This window comes from Mirounga angustirostris, unplaced genomic scaffold (assembly GCF_029215605.1).
Source record: "Mirounga angustirostris isolate CCGP_5_RB_7025 unplaced genomic scaffold, mMirAng1.0.hap1 SCAF_15, whole genome shotgun sequence".
NCBI lineage: Eukaryota > Metazoa > Chordata > Mammalia > Carnivora > Phocidae > Mirounga > Mirounga angustirostris.
The window spans coordinates 64,090,649-64,116,367 of record NW_026991723.1 but is presented as its reverse complement, the minus strand read 5'-3'; the positions used below and the strand labels follow the sequence as shown (position 1 = coordinate 64,116,367).

Genomic DNA, 25,719 nt, shown 5'->3' with positions numbered 1-25,719 from the left:
TCAGGTGACTTCAGTCATGGAGGCAGAGTGATTCTGCAAAGACAAGCAGATGCAGTCTCAGAGCTGGGCTGACTGACTCACGCGCGTACTCAGGCTGTGCCCTTGTGCTCTTGGCTCCTGGCTTTGCACACGCTGTTCCCTCTTCCTGGAATGCCTTCCAAGGCCCCTCAAATTGTCACCTCTTCTATATATTCCCTGATATATATATTTTTAAAGTTTTATTTATTTAAGTAATCTCTACACCAATCTCTATATATTCCGATATATATTTTTTAAAGTTTTATTTATTTAAGTAACCTCTACACCCTGTGTGGGACTGGAACTCACAACCCCGAAATCAAGAGTCGCACGCTCTACCGACTGAGCCAGCTGGGTGACCCTAAAACTTCCCTGATTTTTCAACCAAAAAAAATAATTCCTTCAACTAAACTTGGTCTCTATAAAATTGTCTTATATTATACTCACTCAACCATATTCTAATAGAAACATTTAAGGATCTCAAAGTAACTTTAGCTGCATCCCACAGTTTTAATGTAGTGTTTTAATATCAAACAGTCCTAATTTTTGAAATATCTCTGTATGATTTATTCTTTGAGTCATGAGCTATATAGAAATGAGTTTACTCATTTCAAATGTATAGGTTTTTTTGTTTGTTTTTAGGTGTAGGTATCTGAATTTTTTTTCTAGAGAATGGAATCTGTGTGATAGAGATACTGTACACTTTCTTGAGACTTCTCTGTGGTTTATTTTCATAATTTTCATGTGTTTTGAGGGTTATATATAATGCACATTAGATCAACCTTGCTAATCATCTATATCTTCACTGTATTTTGTTTGCTTATTAATTAGAAATGTGTTACAATCTGTACTATGATTGTAGCTTTGTCCCTTTTCCTTGTAATTCTATAAATTTTTGCAGATACAGCTTGTTTATACAACCCCTACCTCTTGTTTATATAACTTATATATACAGGACCCCCCTTTTGCAGACCAAACATTTCCTCTTTTGTTTGAACTTAAAACCCCCAGTCTATGGGGATGAGAAATAGAAGAAACTGTGGCATTAGATCTGATTGATTATTATGGGTTTCTTGATTCCTGTGTGTTTTCAGCACACTAGAGACTTACAGTATATTCCTGAGAGCTCAACTATACATTTTAGAAATGGAGTATTTTATTTTTCAAGGTACTTTTATGTGCCATATGTGTGAGAACTAGAGCTTGATGCATTTCTTGACATAGTGTGAAAAATAACTTTTCCTTTTGTGTTTTTACTTTTATAATATGCTTCCTTTTTGAAAAAACTTCTGTGGTCAATACTTTGGTCATTTACATGTTTATAAGATTCCATTAGAGACTAAGTGGTAAAGATAAAGTAATTCAACAGCTGAAGGTAACTAAATGGGTGACTTTGGGCAGATCTCTTTAACTTTCCAGGTCTTTTTTTCTATTTAATACAAAGTCTGTAGTATCACTAGTTTGAAATCCAGGCGGCGGGGGGGGGGGGGGGGGGGGGCATTAGAATTCCTCTGGGAATATTTTCTTAAATATAAATACTCTTTTACCTCAGAATTGGTGAATTAGAACCATTTGGAGTAAGGTTCCAGGCATCTGGGTGTCAACATAAATTGGATTCTTTTTCTGCTAAAGAAATAAAATGTCTCCCCCTCCCCAAATCTGGAGACACTGAGAAACTTTATACCAACCCAAATAGGTTAATATAAATGTTTCCTCTCTAACTTCATTTCTTTGTTAATATAAACTATGTCTGACAGGCACACAATTGCTCAACACTAAGGGTGACTGCTCAGGTGCAGAACACGGATAATTCCATGCTCGTCTTTTTAGGATCACAGTCACTCTGTGGGTTCCTGGAATGGGGTCTCTGTGAGATCACACTCACTCAATAGGACCATAAAATCATGCTTTGGAAACCTGACCATTTTTGGTTTGTTGGATTCTATAATTATGTACTTTTTGGGTTTTCTTCAGTACTTGGGAAAGATTTTAGAAAATGTACCTTGTCTCAATCAACTATGCTAAGGGGAATACAGAAGACAAATATTCAAATCCAAGTTGATGTTTTAGAGAGGAAGAAAAAGTGCTGGAGCTCTGGGGGCTCCATGTGGACAAAGGGAAAGAAAGAAGGTTCTTGGGAGGAAGAAAAGGAGGGTGACCAGGTCCCCTCCCCAACCAGTCTTCTCCTTGAGGTATCTTGAACAGTGGGGTGGATTTCACATGTATGAATGCATGCCCTGAAGAAAGGTTCATACTTTCTCTCAGTTCCTCAAAATTCTTCTTCCTGGGAAGATGGTTCGATCCCAGAAATTACAAAGGAGCCATCTTCTAATAGAAAACACAGGTGTTGGGGTTGCAGAGAGAGTTCCTGCCTCCAGGTGAAAACATAGGGCATATTTATTTTGGAAGATCGGTAGCTCAGTTCAAACACGCTATCCCCTACTGCATTTTTCCTTTGAATGCTAAGAGATGCAGATTTCCAAATGGAATTTTCCTTGAATGTCATACCAGGCTGTGTGGTATAGTACATTCAATAGGGCGTTTAGACTTAGATGGGCCTGTTTTAATTTTGACTTGGTGACCCTGGGCATGTTTCTTAAATTCTTTGTGCTTTACTTACTTCATCTACAAAACAGAATTAAAAATACCAACTGCAGAATTGTTGTGAGGAATGAATGTGATTGCTTGCAATAAATGCTAATTTTCTTTTCTGGGCCAACAAATAAAGAGTATAATCATCCTAACTACACGTGGAAACATTTGATACTAAAAGTAGGTGCTTTGTTACTTGAGTCTTCTATAGTCAGTGTGGAAGGCATCACTTGAGAAGTAAACTCTCTATCCAGCTTCCTGTAGCTTTACTTTGACTAGCCTGCTGAAGTCCTGTTGTTTCTTATTAATTTCTATTTTCTTTGGAGATTCAGATAGCGATGGTGGTCTGATTTTAGGTTCTTGGTTTTATCTAAAGTGTTTAGTTCAGGTTTTGGTTCTGGCTTGCCTCTATCCATCAAACATTTGTTTCACATCTAGTGAATGCCAGGAAATATGGAGAGTAAATAAGACATGGTTCATAGTGTTCAGATCCTCAAAGATCTCCAAGTTCTTGGCGGGGAGGGGCAGATTTGAAGGGACACTGTTGGCATCCATTGGGCAGGACAATCACAGAAAGGGTTGTGTATTCAGAAAAGACCTCACTATAATCAGATGGGGTGAGAGACATGGAAATAAAGATACATGGACAGATTTGAAAGAAGTTCAACTACTGCCTGTAGTGAATAATAATATATATTTTGAAGGAATCTTTTATCTATCTTATGGAAGATCAGTTTTTGAAACTCCGTTTGACACTTCATTTTTCAATGTAAGTGGAATCCCCCAAAATATGGCCTAGATGTCTCTGACCTGGATGGTCAACTAATAATTAATAGGGAGAAGACAGAAGTCTGGAGAAGGTTTCCAACAGAGCGTAGTGCTTGAGCAGTGTTGGGCAGAAGCCTGGGTTTGAAAGGGGGTGTCCTTAAATCAGGACGTTCAAGGTAAAGTAGTCAGCATTTAAAAGAACACAGACACTGCCATGTTTGTGGAACTCAGTAAACATTTGTTTGCTTTTAAAACTCACCTTTGTCTTCAGTTGCTTCACCTCAAAAGTAGAGGGAACCACTCTGATCTTATCAGGTACAGTAACATAAATAGATAGGGAACACCAGAGAGACTGTCTCACGGTTTCATTACAAGGGATCACGATTGAGCCACTTTATCATTCAACCTGTATCAACAGGCCGTATATCAATAAACCAGTAATACATTTTTCAGTATGTTCTTTCTCATTAAACCAAGTCAAAAATTTCACCTTAATACAGGTTAAAGGAAAACAAACAAAATACTTGGCACTGGGTTTAATGTAGAGCCCTAGTTTTCCCAAGATAGAAATAGCTTTATTGTTTTGTTTTTCTTGTTAATAAAATTAGGAAGACTTCATTAAATGTGAAAAGAAATATGACTAGGACAGTTCATCTCAGAGAGATGTCTGATAGCCAATAATCTTTTTTTTTTTTTAAGATTTTATTTATTTATTTGAGACAGAGAGAATGAGAGAGAGAGAGCACATGAGAGGGGGGAGGGTCAGAGGGAGAAGCAGGCTCCCTGCCGAGCAGGGAGACCGATGCGGGACTCGATCCAGGGACTCGATCCAGGGACTCCAGGATCATGACCTGAGCCGAAGGCAGTCACTTAACCAACTGAGCCACCCAGGCGCCCCGCCAATAATCTTTAAATAGGGAAAAATACTGTTTTGTATTCTCATGATATGAAGTACATGATAATTCCAGTGGAAAGTGATTTGCTTTTCCATCATACTATCTACAAAAATGGTTTTGTAAGAATATAAATATAAAGGAGATTTCAAGATAAATTATTACAGACATTTTAGCAAAGTGGCTTGCCAGTGAAAACCCTGTTTTGGTATTGGTTATCCCCATTCTCTGTCTGCCTCAAGAACAACTCAGCTCAGCTCTTCCACTGGCAAGCTATGTGGGCTCGGGCATGTTAATTGAATATTGCTATTTTCAGATTCCTATTTTTTATCTGTGAAATTGGGAATTCTCCTACCAATTTAAAAGGTGTTTGTTGAGATAAGGATGTATTTGTGAAGCACCTAGCAACTACCCCAGGCAAAAATAAGTGCTGGAAACCATCTTTAAGGCTACCTTCAGGTGGCAAGTCTCCATGGCTTTTCCTGTCTTCTCAGACAACACATTTTTTTTCCTTCATTTGTATTCACAAAGCACTTTGTGGACCTCTGATTCAGCATGCCCTATTATGATTACTCATTTATATCCACCTGCCTGATTATCTGTGAGTTCTTTGAGGACAAGGACTAGGTGGCTAATTATTTCTGTTATCTGACATGAAACGAGGCCCTGATGTAAATAAGAGACCAGTGAGTAGGGTTGCATTGAATTTTTTGATTGTAGTCATCAAAATAGATCCCAAAGGACACTTAGTCATCACGTTTCAAAAGTGCTTCTAGTCTATATCTATCATTGAATGTAATAAAACTTTTCTCTTTCCAAATATTGTCCTAGTTAATAAATCAAATTGGCCTCTCACATAATTGGTCCAAATTTCAGAAGTGTGGTATTATGTAGTAGGTCAAGTTGTCTTAAAGCAGCTGGGGTTTCAGTTAGACATTACTAAGGACTTCCGGAGGATTCATGATTGCCAAGCCCCAGAATAAATACAGGACTAACTGAGAGAAGCTTGAAGTTCTTAAAACCTTTACATCAGATTTTTATTAGTGCTGAGTGGATTCAGTGGTATCCTGCTTCCAGTAGAGAAATTGATGAGTTTACTTCCCAAGCTAACAGGCCTTGAGCCTGTGGGTTTGTTTTGCTAAAACCATTTTACTATACCTGTGCACTTAAGGTTTCCAGAGGACTTTCTATCCTTGGGAAAGCCATGAGGGGTACTCCACGGGCATCCTCGGGTTTGGGTTTGGAAGGAGATCCTTGTGTTCCTTTAAAGTTATGGACCACACACATTCCCTGCAGGATGAGGGGAAAAAAGACTGGGGTCAGACTGCAGCCATCAATGCCTGGCCATCTGGGAGGGTGGCAGGCCTTTCCCCTAGAATGTCATTGCCATCGTGACTTTTTCCCTTTGAGCCAGTGGGTAGGGACCATGCAAAGACCCTGGGCACTGTCTAGGTGTTTGCTGAGCACCTCTAAAGGCTGATGAAGCATCTGACTGATCACCACGTGGCCAGTGATAATCAACCCACCCCACTGAGCCTCTTTCCCCACCTGTAAAATGGAAATAACAACACCTCTCTCACAGATCTGTAGTGATTAAAAGACACAATGAATGTAAACCACCTCATAATAACAGGTAACATTTACTGAGGGCCACTCTGTGGCTGGCATTGTCCTGAGAATTTTACTTTCCTGCATCGAACCCACTCAACAATCTTACAAGGGAGGTACTATTATCATCTCCAACCTAGATAAAGAGGCACGGTGAAGTTAGATAACTTGCCTAAGGTCACATAGAGATTTTTAACTCCGTAGCCCCTTGATCATACACTATACTCTTCTGCCTCTTCTTAAGTGCCAAACTAATAGCAAATAATCAGTGTGAGTTAGTCTTTACCTCCTGCCCAAGATGACCATCCTTAATTTATATGACTACTGTTTGCTTGAGATTAAATAATTCAGTGGCATTTTTCTTCTATTGCTTCCATTAAAATACTCTCCCTCTAAATTACTACTCACTTTTCTTTATTTCCTACTGAGGCCCCCTTCATAACTGAGTCTGTCTTTACCATCTTCTCTGCTTCTTTTGCCCTCATAGAGTTTATCTGTCTCTTTCCATGCTCTCTTTTCGCTTGTTCAGCATCTTTGTTTCTATATTCAGTATCTTTTTTCTAAAGGAATTTTAATTTTGTTTTTTTAAGATTTTATTTATTTATTTGACACAGAGAGAGAGAGAGAGAGTGAGAGCAGGAACACAAGCAGGGGGAGTGGGAGAGGGAGAAGCAGGCTCCCTACTGAGCAGGAAGCTATGCCAGGACCCTGAGACCATGACCTGAGCCAAAGGCAGATGCTTAATTGACTGAGCCACTGGCACCCTTGATCTTTGAATCTTTCCTGTCACTCTTCAAACCCTGTGGAACATTTATATAAATGTTCTCTACTTGGCTTTCTTCCATCTCACTCTCCAGCTCTGCTTAAACCACCTCCATTAAAGAAATGGGGGAAGTGGGAGGTGTAGGAGCTCTGGAGATGGGAAGACCCAGGTCAGATTTATGGCTTATTGGTTGGATGGCCATCGGTCAAGTTACTTATTCTTGAGCCTAACTTTCTTCATCTAGAAAGTGAGGATAAGAATATAGCAGGGCTTGTCCCAGGAGCATGTGACTTGGTGGATATAAAGGGTAGGGCACGTAGTGATTGCTCAGTTAACGGTCCACTCCCCTCCATTTCATTTTCATTGGAAACATAAAACAAGAATGCACATATGCTGCAAGTATGCTCCTGCTCTCAGACTCCTGTCTCCCAGTCTCCTCTCCAAGGCTCCACTTTGGAGGGCTTCCAGTCTCTTCTAAGACCCATTTCCAAGCTCAGTGTGAGTGCATGTGAGGTGTGTACATGGGCACACGCAGATAACAGCGGGAGACCGTGGGGTCTGTCTCCTGCCAGAGCCATTTGGTAGTGGTTCTGGCTCTTACATAAAGACCATTTGTAGAAAACAAATTTTGACATTGACCATCAATTGGGAAGCTAGTAACAAAGCAAACAGTAATTGAGCAGTAGGAAACAGGGCTGCAAGTTATTGAGAAAAAAACAAGTTTAATACAAAAGCAGAATTTGTATGTGGGTCCTTAGAAAATGCAAAGGTTTTCACAGATTTCATCCCATAAAAACCTCATCAGTAGCTTGGGACAGTGAGCACCGCTCTTTCTAGCTGGGGAAGCTCGGTCCAGGACTGAGGGACAGCACAACTGTTTGGCTTTTGAGCCCAAGCCTTCATTTTTGAACTGCTGATCTGTCTTTGAAAACCCTCTCTTCTCCTGAAGCCTCCAGTACTCCTTTCCTCTTTTAGAAAGCAGTCAGTGGGAAATATCCCTTAGGGGATATCAACATCTCAGGATCGTCTCAGCACCATTTTTCCTGCAGCTTCATACAGACAATTTGCATTGAAGTCCTCCATCTTTTGCTTTAGAAAGAAAGCCTGGATCCATTAAAAATAATTTTGAATTAAAATGGAGCTTCCTAATCTCCATTGAGAGATCAGTGTTCTGAGTAAACGTGAGCATTTTCTGTATCTCAGCAGGTAAAAAAGTTGGAAAACTCAGAGTTAGAGGTTGGGAGAGGCATATGTGTATTTTGTACGTTGGGAAGGGCAAGAAGGAGGCATTGCACAAGGGAGAATTAGGTCATGGGACCATGAAATCCATCTAAGTGTGATGCCAATCTTAGTGGGGGCTTTGGACCAGAGCAGGCTAAATCTTAAAAAAAAAAAAAAGGGAATATAGACTCTATGATTCCATTCATACGAAATCCTACAAAAGACAAACTCATACAGAGTGATGGAGTGACGGAAAGATCAGTGGTTGCTTGGGAATGAGGGGAAGGAAGAGAGAGAAGGATGTATCTGTATGTCAAAATTGATCCAATTGTACACTTCATGTGCAATTTATGATCTGCCTAGCATACTTCAGTAAAACTATAAAAAGACAAAAAATAAAAATTAGCCTCTTCACTTCCAATCCAACTCAGATGAAAAGATTTCCTAGTTGAGCAGGTGGCAAGGCCACCAGCTTTTTGAAGAACTAAAATCATCAGAAATGTCAAGATATGGAGAAAACGATATTAACTAAAACTTTTCTCCAGAAAGATTATTATATGTGGTTGAGAAGCTATCTGGAGTGGAAATAAGACGCCCAAGAGCCATGTTTAGATGGTAACAGAAGCCTTCTAGAAAGTCTGGGTGTGGCTGGAGGAGGGTTTTCATACTGCTGAGTGGGATATACAGGTGTGGACAAGAGCTGAATCTCTGGGGATGTCTGAGAAGGGGCTGTCTTGCTTCCATCCACAGTCTTTGTTTTCTGTTCTTCCCTCAGGCAACACTTAGCTTCTCTCAATACCTTCTGCACTTAGCTTCTCTCAATACCTTCTGCACAAATATTTAAAGAACACTGCTCTGAGGGTACGCCAAATTACGTCAGCCAGGCCTCACTTCTTAGCCCAGTGTTAAAGGAAGTGGGGCAAGCCATCTGCCCCAGGCCTTCCTCTTCCTGACCCCCATGGGGAATATGCAATCAGATTCCCGAAAGAAAAGGTACTTTAGAAGTCCTTTTTGCCCTCCCCTCCAGCAACCCTCAGTTTGTTTCCTGAGATTAAGAGTCTTTTATGGTTTGGGAGGGTGGGAAGGATGGGGTGGCTGGGTGATGGACATTGGGGAAGGTATGTGCTATGGTGAGCGCTGTGAATTGTGTAAGACTGATGAATCACAGACCTGTACCCCTGAAACAAATAACACATTATATGCTAATAAAATAATAATAATAAAAATTAAATATACCTTCGCAAATTAAAGAGCATTTCAAAGCTACAAAAAAAAAAAAAGAAGTCCTTTTTGTGGCAAAAGGATGCATACTCCTTGGGGAAAAAATGGCCACCTACAAGGCTGGGGCAGGAGGAGCATGGACTTACACTGTGGTCTGGCTGACCTGACTCGCCGTGACCCCGGCCAGCCTTTCAAAGGGCACGAGAGGGGAAGACACCAGAAAGAGGGAAGCCGACCCACCAGAAACAGGGCTACAGCAGTACCCAGGATGAAGCCCGCAATCACGTCGGAGCAGTGGTTCCGGTACTCAGAGACCCGATTGAGGCCTGTCAGGAAGGCGGTGCAGAGGGTTCCCAGGCACAGCACGGGTTTAGCCAGCCGACTGCTCTTTGTCTTGATTGTGCTTGTGATGTACATCTGGAACAGGACGGACACCAGTGAGCGAGAGGCCGCCTGCCTGTAGGTGGCACCCACAGGTGCACGCACGTGTACCACGCATGGGCAAACGGGGCCGTGCCAGAGGGGACACACTGACTGCTTGAGCAATTCCACCACGTCACTTAGGGAAGAATTTGGGTAGGAAAGTAGTGCAGCAAGAACCCCAATAGCCACAGACGAGGCATGTTGTTCTGTATTCCAGGGGACCCGTAAACAGAAACAGCGGTGCAGAGAATGGCTGCAGCATAAAGATCAGCTTTAGAGCATGCAGTTTTCATGCAACAAATTCAAGAATCATTTGGGGGTATTGGGAAACCCATATCGAATCTCAGAGACCAAATAAACCTTCTGTGAGAATGAATTTTATGGAAGAGAAGACCAGGTAGGTGAGTGGCTATCCATTTCACTTTTGGTGTCCCCCGGAGTTCTAGCTGATTCTTCGCAGTTGCAGGCCACAGATACAAAAGCATTGACTGGTTAGTTGATTGACTGAAGTAGAACTTCCAAGTGAGTGTGTCACACAAGCAGGTTTTAGCTGCGCTGGGAAACGGATTCTCACATTCCTTGGAACAGCTGTGGTGGGCTCTTTCCATGCATTTACTCTAGCGTGTTTTAAAATATTGAGCCTTTCTATGGGTCCCATGACATCTGAAAGGTTGGGAAGACCTGACCTGAGGAAAGGATGATGCAATTCATGACACCTGAGATGTAGGCTGTTCTTGTCCATTGTGGGGAGTTGGGCAAGACTCTTAAAGTTTCAGAGGCTCTGTTATTAAATGTGTGTCTCAGGGCCTAGCGCCTCTTTCAAAGAAGTCGTTAATCACCTTTGGCAATGGTTACGAGAAACCACTAGAGGGCATTGCTGATCCATTCCATAATTTCTTTAAAAATTTGACAAGTGAGTCTGCAACTCTGAAATAGGATGCTAATACTCATAGTGTATAGTGTGTTTGTATTGCCTGAGCACTGACCAGTTGAAATAGATGCATTTTACGATATGACCACGGAAACTTAATTTCCTAAGTTCACAATTCACAACGGTGGTGTGAATACAGGCAGACGGGATTCTCTATTATGTGTGATAGATGCCCTGAGGAGAACTGGTTAGATCGGTTACACAAATGAGAGCACATCATGACACCATTCCAATGCCGTCTAGGAAATGTCACTTAACATCTATACTAAATATGTGTAACTTGAGTATTTTATGTTTTTGTGTTTTTTAGGTATACTCTTCATAAATCCTTCCTATAAGATTATAATCTATTAAGCATGAGCTAATGCTTAGTATTCTTCACAGTATTAACTAGCACTTAGGAGATCCTTGTTGAGTGGTTTCTGAAAGCACTTCACACATAATAGGGGCTCAGAAAGTGTTCACACAATTGGAATCTTGTATCAGGGTTTATCTGATTATAGTCCGTCTGTGGGGCATGATTTGAATTGGATTATATCTGAATCCTTGAAAATAAGTGCTACAGCAGCATCTATTCTGAGTGAGCAGACTTCTTTTTACCCAAAAGAAATTTATATCTCATTTGATGAGACAATCGATTATTATGAGTAACAGATTTATTTTCATAATTGTATTATACAATGTCACGCGGCAATGACTTGAGTTTGATCAATATACAGAAAAGGGTTCAAGAATACATTGCTTCATATAAAATTTGGTTCTAGATAATTTAGAACAAATGGATATTTTGAAAAGTTGAAGAATATGCTGAATGCCTGAAAGGACTTTCTTTGTTTAAAAAATATGTGGCCTGCTGATCGATCAATCTATCATCTATCTATCTATCTATCTATCTATCTATCTATCTATCTATCATCTATCTATCTATCTATCTATCTATCTATCATAAAGCAAAGAAGGCTTACCAAGCTACAATGGATCTGTTTTGTAAGTTGAGCTTCTCTATTATCTACATGCATGTTTCCTTAGTGGGGGCCAGATGAAATCATTTTTACACATATTCATTAAAAAGTATACCTAAAAGGAATAACTAGGAAAGCTAATTTTGGGTAATTGGTGGCTGACAAATTCATCCTACAGATGTGATCCTGTGAACTTGGCACATAGGAACCCTTGTTTTAAAGAGAATATTCAGCAATTTATTTTAAACTGAACTGAATAGAACAGACCTGTAGTCAGTCACCTTCTCTCCATCCCGAATGTGTGCATCCGGGCGACATCAGGGACACGCTCCGATCACAGGCAGACTCTCAGCAGAGAGCACAGTTACTCTCCCTGGAGATGGTGGGAACCCGCTCCCCTGGGGAGTAGGGTGAGTCTTGCTCAGAACCTCTGGGAAGAATGCATTATTTTAAAGGGGTCTTTCCTCTGCCTTCTCCTTCCCCTCCCTTTCATTGAGAATCACTAGACTAGTCATACCTGGAACATAAGTTCAAGTAAGGAAAAGGTGTGTTTTTGACCAATAGTTGCTCTTCCACAGGTTAAGGCATAGGATACCCAGCCTTTGAGCTGATCCTTTCTATACTTCTATACTCCTGGTTCTAAGGAAGCATAGGCCAGAGAAAGGGGAGATGAAGTCATTTCCAGAATGGATGCAATTAAAGAGTAGGAAAATAAAAGGGACACCATTGTTTCTTCTTGTATTTTAAAGATGTGGGACACACTTCAGGTTTTTTTCTGTAATGAAAGCAAAAAGTATAAAGAGAACATTACACCCTAGTGGGGGCAGTCAAAGCCTGTATGATTTGGGGAGCAGTGAGAAGTGAACTTTTGGGTGTTGGGGGTCACGTAGGATCATCCATCCATTCTGGTTAAATGAAGAGGAGGAGTGTCGGGCGGAGCAGAGGAAAGCTGTGTTTTTGTCCCGGTCCTGCTGCACTACCCAGGCAACCATGTGCATGGAGGCCCACACCTGCAAATTTGTAGGCAGGTGTGAGAAATATGTGCTGTTCTGAAGGCAATGAAAACTTTGGCAAGGAGTGTCGTTGTGGGCAGTGGGAGAATCCCAGACTTGGTGCCAGGAGCCTGGGTCCCAGCTCCAACTGGGGGCTCTCAGCTATTCTCTGGGCCTCCGTTTCTGCCTCTGTAAAATGGGAAGATTTGACTAAGAGATTATCGACATTGCCAAATTAATAGCCTCTGACAGGTCAGCAATTACCCTGGGATGTTGGGTAGGGGGGTGTGGGGGCAACAGCATGATGCTGTACAGGAGAAACATGCTGTCACATGTTTCCTGTAACACTCTAAGTGACAGCGATGAGAGAATGAAGGTGAGGAGGGCAGAGAGACTCACATCCCAGCCAGACGCTCATCTTGGGAGTGACAGCGGGACTGGAATACTCACTGTGGCATATAAGGCGGAGTAAATGCTCAGAGCAGCGTGTTTGGAGGGAAAGGATCTCCGAGCCTTTTCTATCACGTCCATGTCCCCAGTACAAATGTTCCCATTGTTGATGAACTGGTGGTGTGCCCGGCAGTCTGTACTGGTGTAGTTGGGCTTGCACACCGTCAGGAAGTATGGCGTTAGGTGCCCCGTGACCACCTGCCCGGCGTTTACAAAAATGTCAGTAGCAAAAAGTCCGAAGGCAAATACCCCTACAAGGAGAGTGGAAACGATCAGGAATGGTGACGTCGGTACAGTTTTGTCCCCAAGAGAAGACGTAGCGGTGAGAGTCCACAACAACCTGCCAAAGAGGTCTTCACCAGAGTCAGACGGTGCCCTCACTTTCATCTTTGCAGGGACTGGTGCCTGCTTCCCCAACCACTTCCCCAACCATTATTCCCTCCAAACTGATGCAGACGTTCTGCTGTTTGCATTTTACTGTTTTGTATAAGTAAGGCAGAAGCAGTATGTTCTAATGGACAGAACTAGAATTTTGGAGTCCTATGGTTTTGGGCTCCATTGAGTCCCAGCATTGCTGACTCATTCATCTTGTATAAGTGATTTGCCTTCTCTGAACCTTGGGACCCCCAGTCACAACATGGTTGGCGGGGAGTGATACCTCACAAGGTTGGAAAGATGACATAGAATAGGTCCAAAATACCCACTATGGTGCCTGGCTTCAGTAGCTACTCAACAGCAGTTACTTTTTTTCCCTGATAGAAAATACATTCTCCCCAGTCCTGTTTGGAAATGCAAGTACTCCGAGGGGATATCTATGACATCATGGCAGCTGAGAGTGAATGGGGTTGTGAGGGAGTTATCCCTAAAAGAGAGAAAAAAGGTCATTCCAGAAACCTTGATTGAATTGGATGTTTCATTTGATGTTGGGCAGAGAAAATGAGGAGAAGGGACGAGTGTTAAAGACACACGTTGCTGACTGTGGCTATAACAAGGTTCCACACACTGAGCGGCTTAAAACAACACAAGTGTACCCTCTTCTAGTTCTAGAGATCTGAAGTCCAAACTAGGTTTCACGGGGGTAAAATCAAAATGCTGGCAGGGCTGTGTTCCTTCTGGAAGCTCGAGGGTAGCGTTCGTACTTGGCCTTTTCTAGCTAGCGTCTAAGCTGCCTTCATTCCTTGTCTTGTGACCCCCTTCTAGCAATCATCATTTCGACATCTGCTTCTATTGTCACATTTCCTTCTTTGACTCAGATTCTCCTGCCTCCCTCTTATAAGGACTTTTTGATTACATTGGGTCCACCTGACTAACTCAGGATACTCTCCTCATCTCAAGATCCTGAATTTAATCACACCTGTAAATTCCCTCTTGTCATATAAGGTATCAAATCCACAGTTTCCGGGATCAGGATACAGAGATTTTGGGAGAGGAAGCGTTATTCTTCCTGCCACACCGACTTTGCTGTTTGGCTGAGAATCCTGTGGGTAGGCTATCTTTCCTGGATTTTATCTGTTCTCTGGCAAATTCCATGGGATTAGTCCCGGTAAGATTGAACATGGTAAAGCAGAATTCCTTATAGGAAGCCTCACTGTGAACTCTTTCAAAGTCTATACAGTACAGCTATAGATTATCCGTGGAATATCGTCTGTTAAATATATCAAGCAGGGCTGCAGAGCCGAGGTACGTACAAGTTGTTGGAAGGGACAGACACTTCGGAAACGCAGCTCAATTATGGGAGAAGTTGGCAAGCGCGAGAGGCAGTATTAACCCTAGTCAAGGATTTGCTGTAGTTTCAATTAAATTTCTACCCCACTTGGACTCCCATATTCAATGTCCTTGATCTGCAAATTGTGCTGATATCAGCACCCAAAAGTTAACCCATTATAGCATTATAGAAGTGAAGACAAGTTTGGCTGAAACCTTCATCCGGTTTTCATTTTGATCTGTATTGATTGCTGTAATTTTCTTTTTTTGTGGCTTTGCCAGGATGTGCTTTATCACAATGAGAACTGGCTCTTTTAATAGCTTCAGCCGGCTCACTCCCAGGGGGTCTGACCTCTGAGAGTAGGCAATCATTGATCATTTGTGGCAATTTTCACCCCCAGATTCTGGACATCTGAATGGTTAGACATTTTTTTACACCTTCAAGCAAGAGTCTTAAAGACCAGGTCTCTCTGGCTTTTTCAAGGGGGCAATAAGTCTGTCTGGGCATACTTTTCCAGGAAACTAGGGTAATTTATGATTTGAAAAAAAAAGAGTGGGGCGCCTGGGTGGCTCAGTTGGTTAGGCGACTGCCTTCGGCTCAGGTCATGGTCCCGGGGTCCTGGGATCGAGTCCCGCATCGGGCTCCCTGCTCTGCGGGGAACCTGCTTCTCCCTCTCCCACTCCCCCTGCTTGTGTTCCCTCTCTTGCTGTGTCTCTCTCTGTCAAATAAATAAATAAAATCTTTAAAAAAAAAAAAAAAGAAAAAAAAAGAAAAGTGGCAGCACTCTCCTCTGGCATTTTATTTGTCAGAAGTGCTTCCAATTAGGGCGGGTTTGAACTTTCTGAGACGGGATTTCCAGGCTCCTCGGATCCGGGTCTGAGGTGCCAGCCCCACGGTCGTGGTGATGCTGCTGTGGGCAGCCCTGCTCTTTATTGTTTCGGGATATTTGTGCAGAAAGTGGCTTTCCCCTCTTCTTCTCTGCCTCCTTAGGATCATCTCTGCTTTTCCTGATGCCCTAACAAGCGTCTGCTTTCCAAACCTTTCATTCTGGTGCATTTGATCTAGCTTCAGAAGGGCACTGTGGCAGCACAGGGAATCCACCTGCCTGACACAGGCCGTGCCAACAAAGGGCGGTGGACCCCACAGCAGTGATTCACAGAGAAAGTCAGATCCTGCAGGGCTTTTGTAAGACACTCCAGCCATTGCTCTGAACCCTGGGCTCCTTGTGTGTCTTTTCCCAGCCTCAGAAGCTCACAATAGCTACTTTTGTCCTTAGGGTCAGGTGAAACACCATTTATGGTTTCTTGCAATGTATGATTTGCAGGAGAGGTTTTTAAAATGTCTATAGAATCTACCTTGGTGTCAAAAATTCTTTCAGTGAGGTCATATTTTTGAAATTTTAACAGATACATTTTTCATTCCTATAACCCTCTCTCTGCCCCCCCCCACGCCCCCTGCAGTGGGTTCTATTTATATTATGAATCTGCTCCCAACAGTCCTCCTTGCTTCGGGGGAGCTGATCACATTTATGAATGGATTTACAGCCAACACAACAGTCTAAAAGTAAAATGCTTCTGCTTTGCCAGAGCGATGTGCTTGAGACACCTGTCGATATTGTTCATTTGTTTGGAATTCTAAAAAGGCTTGGATGGGAAGACTAAGAGCCATGGCCTGGAGGATGTGACCACTGAGTTTCTAAAATCAATCCTAACGCAGGGGAGGATGTGGCTGGGGAGGACACACAAGGAGAAGCCAGAACTCTGGCTGAGGGAGTGAAAAGGCATTCCCATACTCTCTGCCTCACATTGGCTGTCAAACCCAGGGACAGGGCAATATGATGATTGAATGATTTTTGGAAATCTAGTTGAAGTACATCCCATCCCATCTCAGGGTATAGCTCAGCCCTGTAAACCTTTTGGAGAAGCTTCACATCGAGCATGGTATCAGAATAGGGTGCCTCTATTAGCAACAGCAGAGGTGGGGCAAATTGGTTGAGCCTAAAGTCCACCTTACAAGGCTCAGACATTCTGGTGTGGTATGGGGTAAGCGGTTGTAAACTGCCCCATCCCTAAGGGATGATGGGCATTAGAATGCTGAGAGGACAGAAGGCTAGAAGGGCCTGGAATTAGGACAAAGAGATTAATGATGATGTCTGTGGTTCTTGTCAGGATGACACAGATCAGCTAAGGAAACCTGAGCATGCATCTTCTTTGTGGCCTAAACAGGACACCTGTCAGGCATGAAGAAAGATAAAGGATGAAGAAAGAGGAAGACAAAGGTATTAAAAAGTCCTTATTTTTTCCCCTCAGGATTCCATGTGGATCCATCTGATCTCAGTCTCTCTCGGGACAAGTTAGGGTCTTTGATTGCTAGCAATTTAGGACATGGAGGTAAAACTCTGGGATCTGGTCCCTGCTATGGAATCAGTGCAGGATTCTACCCTTTTACTCAACTGTGAATGTAGCAGGAGCAGTGACATGGCCAGGAAATATGCATAAGGAGAAGTAGCAAAGCCACAGATAATTGGCATGCAAGAAAAAGATACTAGGACTCATAGCAGGATAATTTTAGGTCTTCCAGACAAAAAACTGGTCAAAGTACATAACCAGATTGCCTGGTGCCAAGGAGGATGCTACTGATTTTCACAGAGGTGACCTTCATTAGGAAGCCTAGCCCCAGACAGTAGGGTGGTAACGGGGTGAAGAGGCATTGGTGGGGTGAGGGAAGGACTAAATTCCTTTTAGCTACAAAGATCCTGTGATCTTAGGGGGAACCTCTAAATTGAAGGCCAGCTATTCTATATTAAATTATAAATGTGTAATTTCCAGTTTAAAATGGCACCTTGCTTAATCGCCCCTGGTAGAACATCTCTCAATCGTCTACTAAAGTATACACGATACCTGTGAAAAAAGATGGAAACTCCTAATGCCAACCCAAAAGGAGAATCAGGAAGGGGTTCCATTATCAGTAAGTGCCATGGAGTGGGTTTTCTCTCTCTCTCTCTCTCTCATACACACACACACACACACACACACACACACACACGGACTTTTACTTCAGGAAAAACTCAAACTTCTCCTTAAAAGACAGATCAGGGGAGAAAACCTAGGAAGAGATTTCCTTTCTCTCCTACAATCTGGCCCCTGGCTCAGAGATTCGGGATTGAGACTGCTCAGAAAACAGGGCTGTGGTCACTCTACTGGATGAGTTCTGTTTGAATTTGCCTGGAACTGTCTCCTCTCCTTCTTCATTCTTCTAAATGTATTCAGAGACACACTTCTGGGCAACAGACAGGGGCCCCTTCTGGGAACAGACCCACACGCTCTAGAGATGAGTGCCTGAGGGGCCCTGTAGTTGTGTGTGCTCTTCATCCACACAGCGGTGGGGGTTCAAGGAGATGCCAGTTCACTGGAGCTGAGGAGCTCTGGCAGAAAGCCTGCTAACTGGGGACCGGACTCGTGCTGTGTGCACCAACCTGCTTTCAAGTGTGGCCAAGAGCAAGCCACACTTCTATCTGCTCATGAATACTGTGGATGGTCTTGCCTCACTTAAGAGTGAAGAGGGTGAAAGAAACAATCACATATCACATGGGGTCTTGGAAAAAATATTCCTATTTTAGACTAGTATGATACTATTTTACTTTTTCGTACCCTTTGTCCCAGTGAGAATTTTACATTTGTGTGATTGTCTAGTGATGTCCATCTCTCCCATTGGAATTGTAGAATATATAAGCTCTCTAGGAGCACTGAACACGCCTATATTAATGTTGCATCCTAAGTACCTAGTATCAAATGTGGCACATAGTAAACATTTAATACTTATTTGTGAGTTAATTAATGGACTGCTAAAGAAACTTCAGAGTAAGAATAGGAGAAGAGGATAAAAAAGCATAGGAACTTGTTCAGATTTTCTAGCTCGTGTTGGTGTCTCACATCCCTGATTCTATTGAACACAGGGTTGACATCCACACAAAATCCAGCATAGTGCTAGGCACTTAGCGAATAAAGAGGATAATTGAAAACTGGAACTTAATAAGTGTCTCATGACTCAGGAAACTTGTAAGTCATCATTTGGAAGTTAAAGGATTCTCCATTTTCAATGCAGCAAGAATGAAAAAAGAACCTTAAATTGGAATATGGAAATCCCTGCTATACACAACATGATAGATTTCCTACCGGGGAGATCTGCGAAGCGTAAGGAATCTGGAAATCACGATCAGCTTGGGTACAGTTTTATACCTAGAGATATCTTTGAGATAAACGTCCTCATTTCTGAATCCTGAGAACTTGCAGTGGTTGTCAGTTTAAATATTAACACAGGGGTACATGGAATCATGACTCTAACCTATTTTCATGTGGAAAAACTAACATCTAGAACTTTCAAAAAGAAAAGGATATTGAAAAAGACATAAAAATGAGTTATCTGGGTCAGGTTGGTAACAGTACTCTCTGAAGAGGGGGAGGGAATCCTATTCCTCCCTCAACACATGTTCTCAGCCTCTTATCCAACATTTCTAAAAGAGGGCTGCTCTTCTGTCTATGTTGAGCAAACGATGCAATGAAAGAGAGGATTGAAGAACTATTGTGCTGTGTGACATTGGAAATGCTTGAACATTTTCTCGTGTTCAAAATTTAACCAGCTTTGTGAATCTTTTGTCATCGCTTTCCTACTACGTTCAAAAAACAAGGAACACATCAGTTCCTAGCCTTTGTTTTCGTGGGAAGATGGATGAAAATCTTATCCCACGTGGGCAAGTACAAGTACATGGGTTCACCAGTGCCATTTTCCACAGTGGGAGAGGAACACCTAAGGAACGCGTAGGTTCAGTTTCCTCAACGTACTTTCTGATTCAATCACCAACTTTTAATTTGAAATCTCATCTTTCATCAAATCCCCATTGCAAATGGAATACCAAGATAGAAAGAAATGCACAGAGTTCCTTTTTGCTTTTACTTTTGCCACATCAAGATCCTTAGAGGAAAATCTCAGTTGAGAAAGTCACTCAGCTGTTGATGTCAATTCAGTTGTGAAGACCATTCTTTCAGGAAACAACCATTTCTTTAGGAAAAGTAAAGATGGTGCAATGTCTTCTTTTTAACATGCTTTATTCAAACTGAAGGTTTCCTAACGAAGAGACTTATCTGTGGTTACCATGGTCGTCCCATTTCCTTGCAAGGATGTACTGCATGGATGAGATGTTTGAATATGAGTGCCATGGATACTAGGTAAAAATAATTAAAATAATAGCGAGGATAGCTAATATGCTGTGTTTAGTGTGTACTAGATATTGGTCTACATGCTTTAGAATATAGTTCACTCAGTCCCCACCACAACTCTATGGGGTAGACATTGTTAGTATGTCCACTTTTCACAGAGGAAATTGAGGCATAGAGAGGCAATTAACTCGACCAAGAAGAGTTGAGATTAGAAACTAAATAGTATAGCTCTAAATCCATATGTTTTTTAAGATTAATTTATTTATTTTAGAGCGAGAGTGAGTGCGTGCAGGGGAGGGGGCAGAGGGAGAGAGAAAGTCTCAAGAAGACTCCATGCTGACCGTGGAGTCAGAGGTGGGCTCAATCTCACGACCCTGAGATCTCGACCTGAGCCAAAACCAGGAGTCGGATGTTTAACCGGCCAAGCCACCCAGGTACCTCTAAATCCATACTCTTTTTTTTTTTTAAAGATTTTATTTATTTATTTGAGAGAGAGAGTGAGAGAGAGAGAGCACAAGGGGGGGGGAGCGGGAGAGGGAGAAGCAGACTCCCTGCTGAGCAGGGAGCCCGATGCGGGACTCGATCCAGGGACTCCAGGATCATGACCTGAGCCGAAGGCAGTTGCTTAACCAACTGAGCCACCCAGGCGCCCCTAAATCCATACTCTTAATCATAATCTTCTAAGCTTATATTTTCATGTACTTAAAAAAATATGGGTAGGTATCAGGCCATGAAAAAAAGCACTTTAGTTCTATTTGCTTGGTCACACACACGCACACACACACACACACAGAAGAGGCAAGGATTTAGAACATGCCCTGATGAAATGTACTGCACTTGTCACAACAGAGCAAGAGTTTCTCAGTATTTTAGACAACAGTTTTCTGACAAGAGTCTGATAGAATACCTGAGATATGTCATCATTGAATGAGGTACTTTTTTCATCACCTTGGCAATAAATCTGACTTTTTTTCTAGTATAATACAATACCATCAGTGCAAACTGATCTACATATCATCAAATATTATTTTATGCTTCAAAAACAAGTTTCTGACACAATTGAATACATCAGTTCCTTGGACAGTTAATTTCAGGTGTTCACAAAACAAGATCTTGTGGTCTCTTTCCTACAGAGGTCAGGAAAACACCAAAGGCTGACAGCAGTCTACTTGTCTTGATGGCATGGTTTTAATCCTAAGAACAATTTTATTTAAATCAACTAATCTGAACCTCAGTTTCTTTGTATCACAGGGTTATTATGCAAATCATAGAAATAGTTGTAAGAACATTTTATGAATTGTGAGCTTGATATAGATATTAGTTACTATTATTTTTATAACTGAGTGAAATAAATGTCCCCAGTAAAGGTGTTTTAAATAAATTGATTATAAAATTATTTTTAAAGCATAGGAAAGAGACAAGAACCCTATAATTCTAACAACTTCAAATATTCGACTCTGTGATGTGTTATTCATCCTTTGTATTAATAAAGCAGCTTTTACAATATGATGAGCTGGTGGTTTTAAAAAATACCCTATATTTGTTATTATAACCACTCACTGATAAGTGAAGATAAAGGATAATTACTTAATAAAGATGATGGGTAATCAACTAGAAAACCCCCAAATATTTTTATAAATGAAAGAACAAACATACTTCTACTTCCCCAAACCATAAAATGACATGATTTCTTGATGATATGGTTTCATCTCAACAGGAGTGTCTTCTTTAGCCCTCCTTTCTGAGGACAGTTCCTCAGTGTTTTTCTCTCTCAAATGTCTGACTTCTCTCTTATTCCTGGTCTTTAAATATTTGCTTCTCAGTTCCCCTAGACAGTGTGGATCCAAATCTGGTTCATAGAGACAAAGATCCTAAAATTTTTGCCAGAGGCAGTGGAATTATTTTCTTTTTAAAGATTTTTATCTATCATCTATCTATCTATCTATCTATCTATCTATCTATCTATCTATCTATCTATCTATCTAGCGTGCCTTTGTGGGGGGAGGGGCAGAGGGAGGAGGAGAATCTTAAGCAGATTCCGTGCTGAGTGCAGAGCCCCACGCGAAATCAAGAGTCCTGTGCTTAACTGACTGAGCCACCCAGGCACCCCGAGGCAGTGAAATATTACAATAAAATAGAGAAAGTGGATGCAAATAATTCTAGGAAGTGTGCCCTAGATACAAACTAAATGTGGAGCAGAAGATTTTAGATTCCTTACCTACCAAAGAATGTAACACTGGGCATATCAAATTCTGGAGGGCTTCCAAACAACAGCCTTGGAGTTCCACCCTTTCTGATCATGTTCAAAAGTTTCTAAAGCAAACCTGGTGATCTGAATCCTCTCCATTCCCACCACCAACCAGCATCAAGCCCTGTTAGTGACTGACAGATAATGACCTGGTGTCTCTGCTTGATGCATTTCCTAATCACGGTTATGATGTTCTAATGTGATAAATTGTTTCCAAAACACTACTTTTTTTTTTTTTTTATTGAGGTATCACTGACATCTTAGTTTCAGGTGTGCAATGTAACAATTAGATATTTTTATATATTGTAAATTTTATTTTTCACATAAGTGACCCTTTATCAATTGTTGGGAGCTATTTCTAATACTCAGGCAGTATTTCTGCATCTCACTATGCCTAATTTTGTGATGTGTGTAACATCTTCATAGCAAAAATATTGATATAATATTTTAAGCAAAAGTCTGAAGTATACTTGTTTTCTTAAATCTTTAAAACTGAGGGAGCTCCTACTCCCAGGGGACATTTTGCAGTGTTTGGAGACATTTTTGATTGTCACTAGTGGGACAGGGGTGTTACTGACATCTGGTGTATAGAGGTGAGAGATGCTACTGAGCGTCCTACAATACTCAGGACAGTCCCCTACCCCTACGTGGAAAAGAACGATTTGGCCCAATATTTCAGTAATGCTGAGGCTGGGAAACTGCTTTACAGGAAAGAAGTTCCCTGAAGTGCCATGAATTTGCATTGGCTCTTCTGCAAAGTGTTGAGAAAGTGGCCGTCTTATTTCTTCCTTTTATTAGAGTCCAGCCTTTAGACACTGGTGCTGGGAGAGCCCTCAGGGAAGGATCACTAGAGTCTCATATGACTAAATAACTTTTTTTTTTTTTAAGGTTTTATTTATTTATTTATTTGACACAGAGAGACACAGTGAGAACAGGAACACAAGCTGGGGGAAGTGGGAGAGGGAGAAGCAGGCTCCCTGCTGAGCAAGGAGCCGGATGTGGCACTTGATCCCAGGACCCTGGAATCATGACCTGAGCTGAAGGCAGACGCTTAATGACTGAGCCACCACGCTAAATAACTTTCTTCTTGATAATGAGAATAATCTATAGAGTTCTGGATCAGGAGTCTTGTTCCGGTCTGGAATGTTCTCATTCATGGAGGATGACACTCAAAGGAGAGCAGATTTGTTCTGTGCACTGAGCAAAGCAACCACAGGCAGGCTCATCATAACTTCTGGAGACCCTAACAGAGGTCTGGTTGTGCCTTTTAGTCATTCAAGGCTCCCAGCTCCAGCAACGCCCCACGCTGCGCACCCTGCCCCCGGCCCCCACAGCCCCTGGCATCTTTGCTCCCTAGAAGGAAGTACCAAACATGTCAGTCTCAAAGTCTGTTGGCTTGGCTGCTCATGAAGCCCAGAAACAGAGTTTCCAGAAACGGAGGTTCCATTTTTCCCCTAAGATCCATCCTGGCTTTCTTCTCCTGATGCATATCCTAAAGCTTCAACTCTGGTTTCTTTTTTTTTTTTTTTTTTTTTTTAAAGATTTTATTTATTTATTTGACACACAGAGAGAAAGCACAAGTAGGCAGAGAGGCAGGCAGAGAGAGAGGCAGAAGCAGGCTCTCCACTGAGCAGGGAGCCCGATGCGGGACTCCATCCCGGGATGCCAGGATCATGACCTGAGCCGAAGGCAGTCGCTTAACCAACTGAGCCACCTAGGCGCCCTCAACTCTGGTTTCTATCGCTGAGTTCTGGAAATACCTCCATCTGCTTATAGGCTCATGCCCTGCCTTGCTTTTGACATTTTTCTGTCAGGGTCTAGCCTCTTGTCTCAGGACTAAAGGTGGGTGCCTGGGCACTGCAAGTTATTTTTTAGAAAAAATAGAACCTCAACTTCTTCACTTGGTACAGTGGACACCTAGTTTCCTGGGATGGTCACTGTCCTGCTAGGAAGTCACTGCCAACTCTAGACAATTCTTGTAGGACAGCCTCTCCCTCCCCACTTAAAATTGCATATCTGCCCCTACAAACTCCGCATTTCCTTTTTCTACATTATTTTTCCTCATAGCACTTATCTTCTAATGAACACCATAATTTACTTATTTATTTTGTTTAATGCTTGGCTTCCCCTACTGGAATATAAACTCAGTGAGGGCAAATAAATCTCTCTTTGGTTCACTAATTTGTCCTCAAAAACTTAATCAGTGCTTACTATATGGTAGATGCCCAGCATATTATTTGTTGAAGGTTGAATGAATATGATCAGTCCTCCAGTTTATAATTTAATTATAAATACTGAATGTACATAGAAATGGACTTACTGAATCCAATTAAGTCTCTTTTTAGATAAAGTATAGTTAAGTGACTTTCAAAATTGAGAAGGATTTTCTAGTTCTCAAAAAGGCTGACATTAAGCTTGTCTCAGGGTATCAATTCTTATGACCATAAAACACTGTGACCTTTGAAGCTGCATTTAATATATTCATGCTCCATTTAGATCACACTTAATTTATGGCAATTAATTAGTGTTACATGAATTAACTGTTTACCATAGTACTTTCTATTCTGTCCAGTACTACCTAATGTTCAGACCTGACCTAATGGCATAAGACTTGCTTGATATTTAATTAAATTTTTATTATAAGTAATAATGGAGCAACTCAGTGATCCCAAATGGAAAGCCCATAATAAATAGCTTCTGGGTGACAGGCTATTTTAGTTGCTAATAGACAGTCTAATCTTGACATATTTGGATGAATTTTTTCCTTTAACTCAAAAGAAATTATTTATTCAGGAAGGGAAAGTTAATTTAGTTTTCCTTCCATATGGCAAACAACCTCAAAACCCTCATCAAATTCTAATGTTTTTTATTCATTACTTTTCAATATTAAACCCAAAACTTACTATTTAATAATTGATATTTACAAGGCCACATTTCCTCAAGTATATTAGTTAATGTAAAGGATTTAACTAAACTTCTCTTCATGAATTTTTTGGAAAATGTGACTTCCTTATTTTGTCTTGGCTGCTGAAAAAAGAATGCAAGGGTTTATCTCTTTTGAGAACTTAAACCTGTGTGTTGTTGTTGTTGTTCAGTTTAGTGCAACACCAAAAGGATGGTATAGGAAGGGAAAGGAATGCAGAGGAAAACAACGAGGAGAGGGAGAAGTCCAAATGCGTGTTACTAATTTGACTGCATTTGTTTTTATAAAATGTTGGTGAAACTTGTTAGTTCAGTCAATTCTTTTCCTCCCTTCCCATGTCATGGAAACACAACTTGACAAATTAAACCACAGTTTAGAAGTGGGTGGAACCTACATCCGGGAGGCTGGGCATCTTTCTTATAATGACCACTTTGGGAAAACCAATTTATTGTTGGATCTGTGAATCAGAGCAATTCCATCCTCTCTGTCAAGGTCAACGCAATTAGTTTTTATCTACAGGAGGAGATGGCTTCATTTGAATGTTTTCCCTCTGACTTCACTATTCTTGCCACTTTTTCACTGAACATTTAATTTGGATCTGTGGGGTGGGGATGAGGGGATACTGTTCAGGTCCACGCCAGTCAGACTACATTAGACTGAGAGCCAAGGTGCCACTCTCAGCTCTGCTTCCTACACTGAAGATCACGTTAAAGGACTTGGCCAACCTGGATAGCCTCTACCTTTCCCCTATTTTTCCTCCCCTTGGCCCCTTTAAAAAATAATGT

General features: G+C 41.5%; 1 protein-coding gene across 1 annotated transcript in view; it reads right to left on the bottom strand.

The window, feature by feature from the left end:
* PLPPR1 (phospholipid phosphatase related 1) overlaps positions 1–25,719 on the bottom strand; it is a 115,746-nt gene continuing 90,027 nt past the window's right edge. The window contains exons 4-7 of the mRNA XM_045881992.3: positions 12,843–13,093; positions 9,325–9,501; positions 5,430–5,561; positions 1–33 (exon numbers count right to left, since the gene is read on the bottom strand). Of these exons, the coding sequence (XP_045737948.1) occupies positions 1–33; positions 5,430–5,561; positions 9,325–9,501; positions 12,843–13,093 (593 nt within the window). The remainder of the gene's footprint in view (positions 34–5,429; positions 5,562–9,324; positions 9,502–12,842; positions 13,094–25,719) is intronic.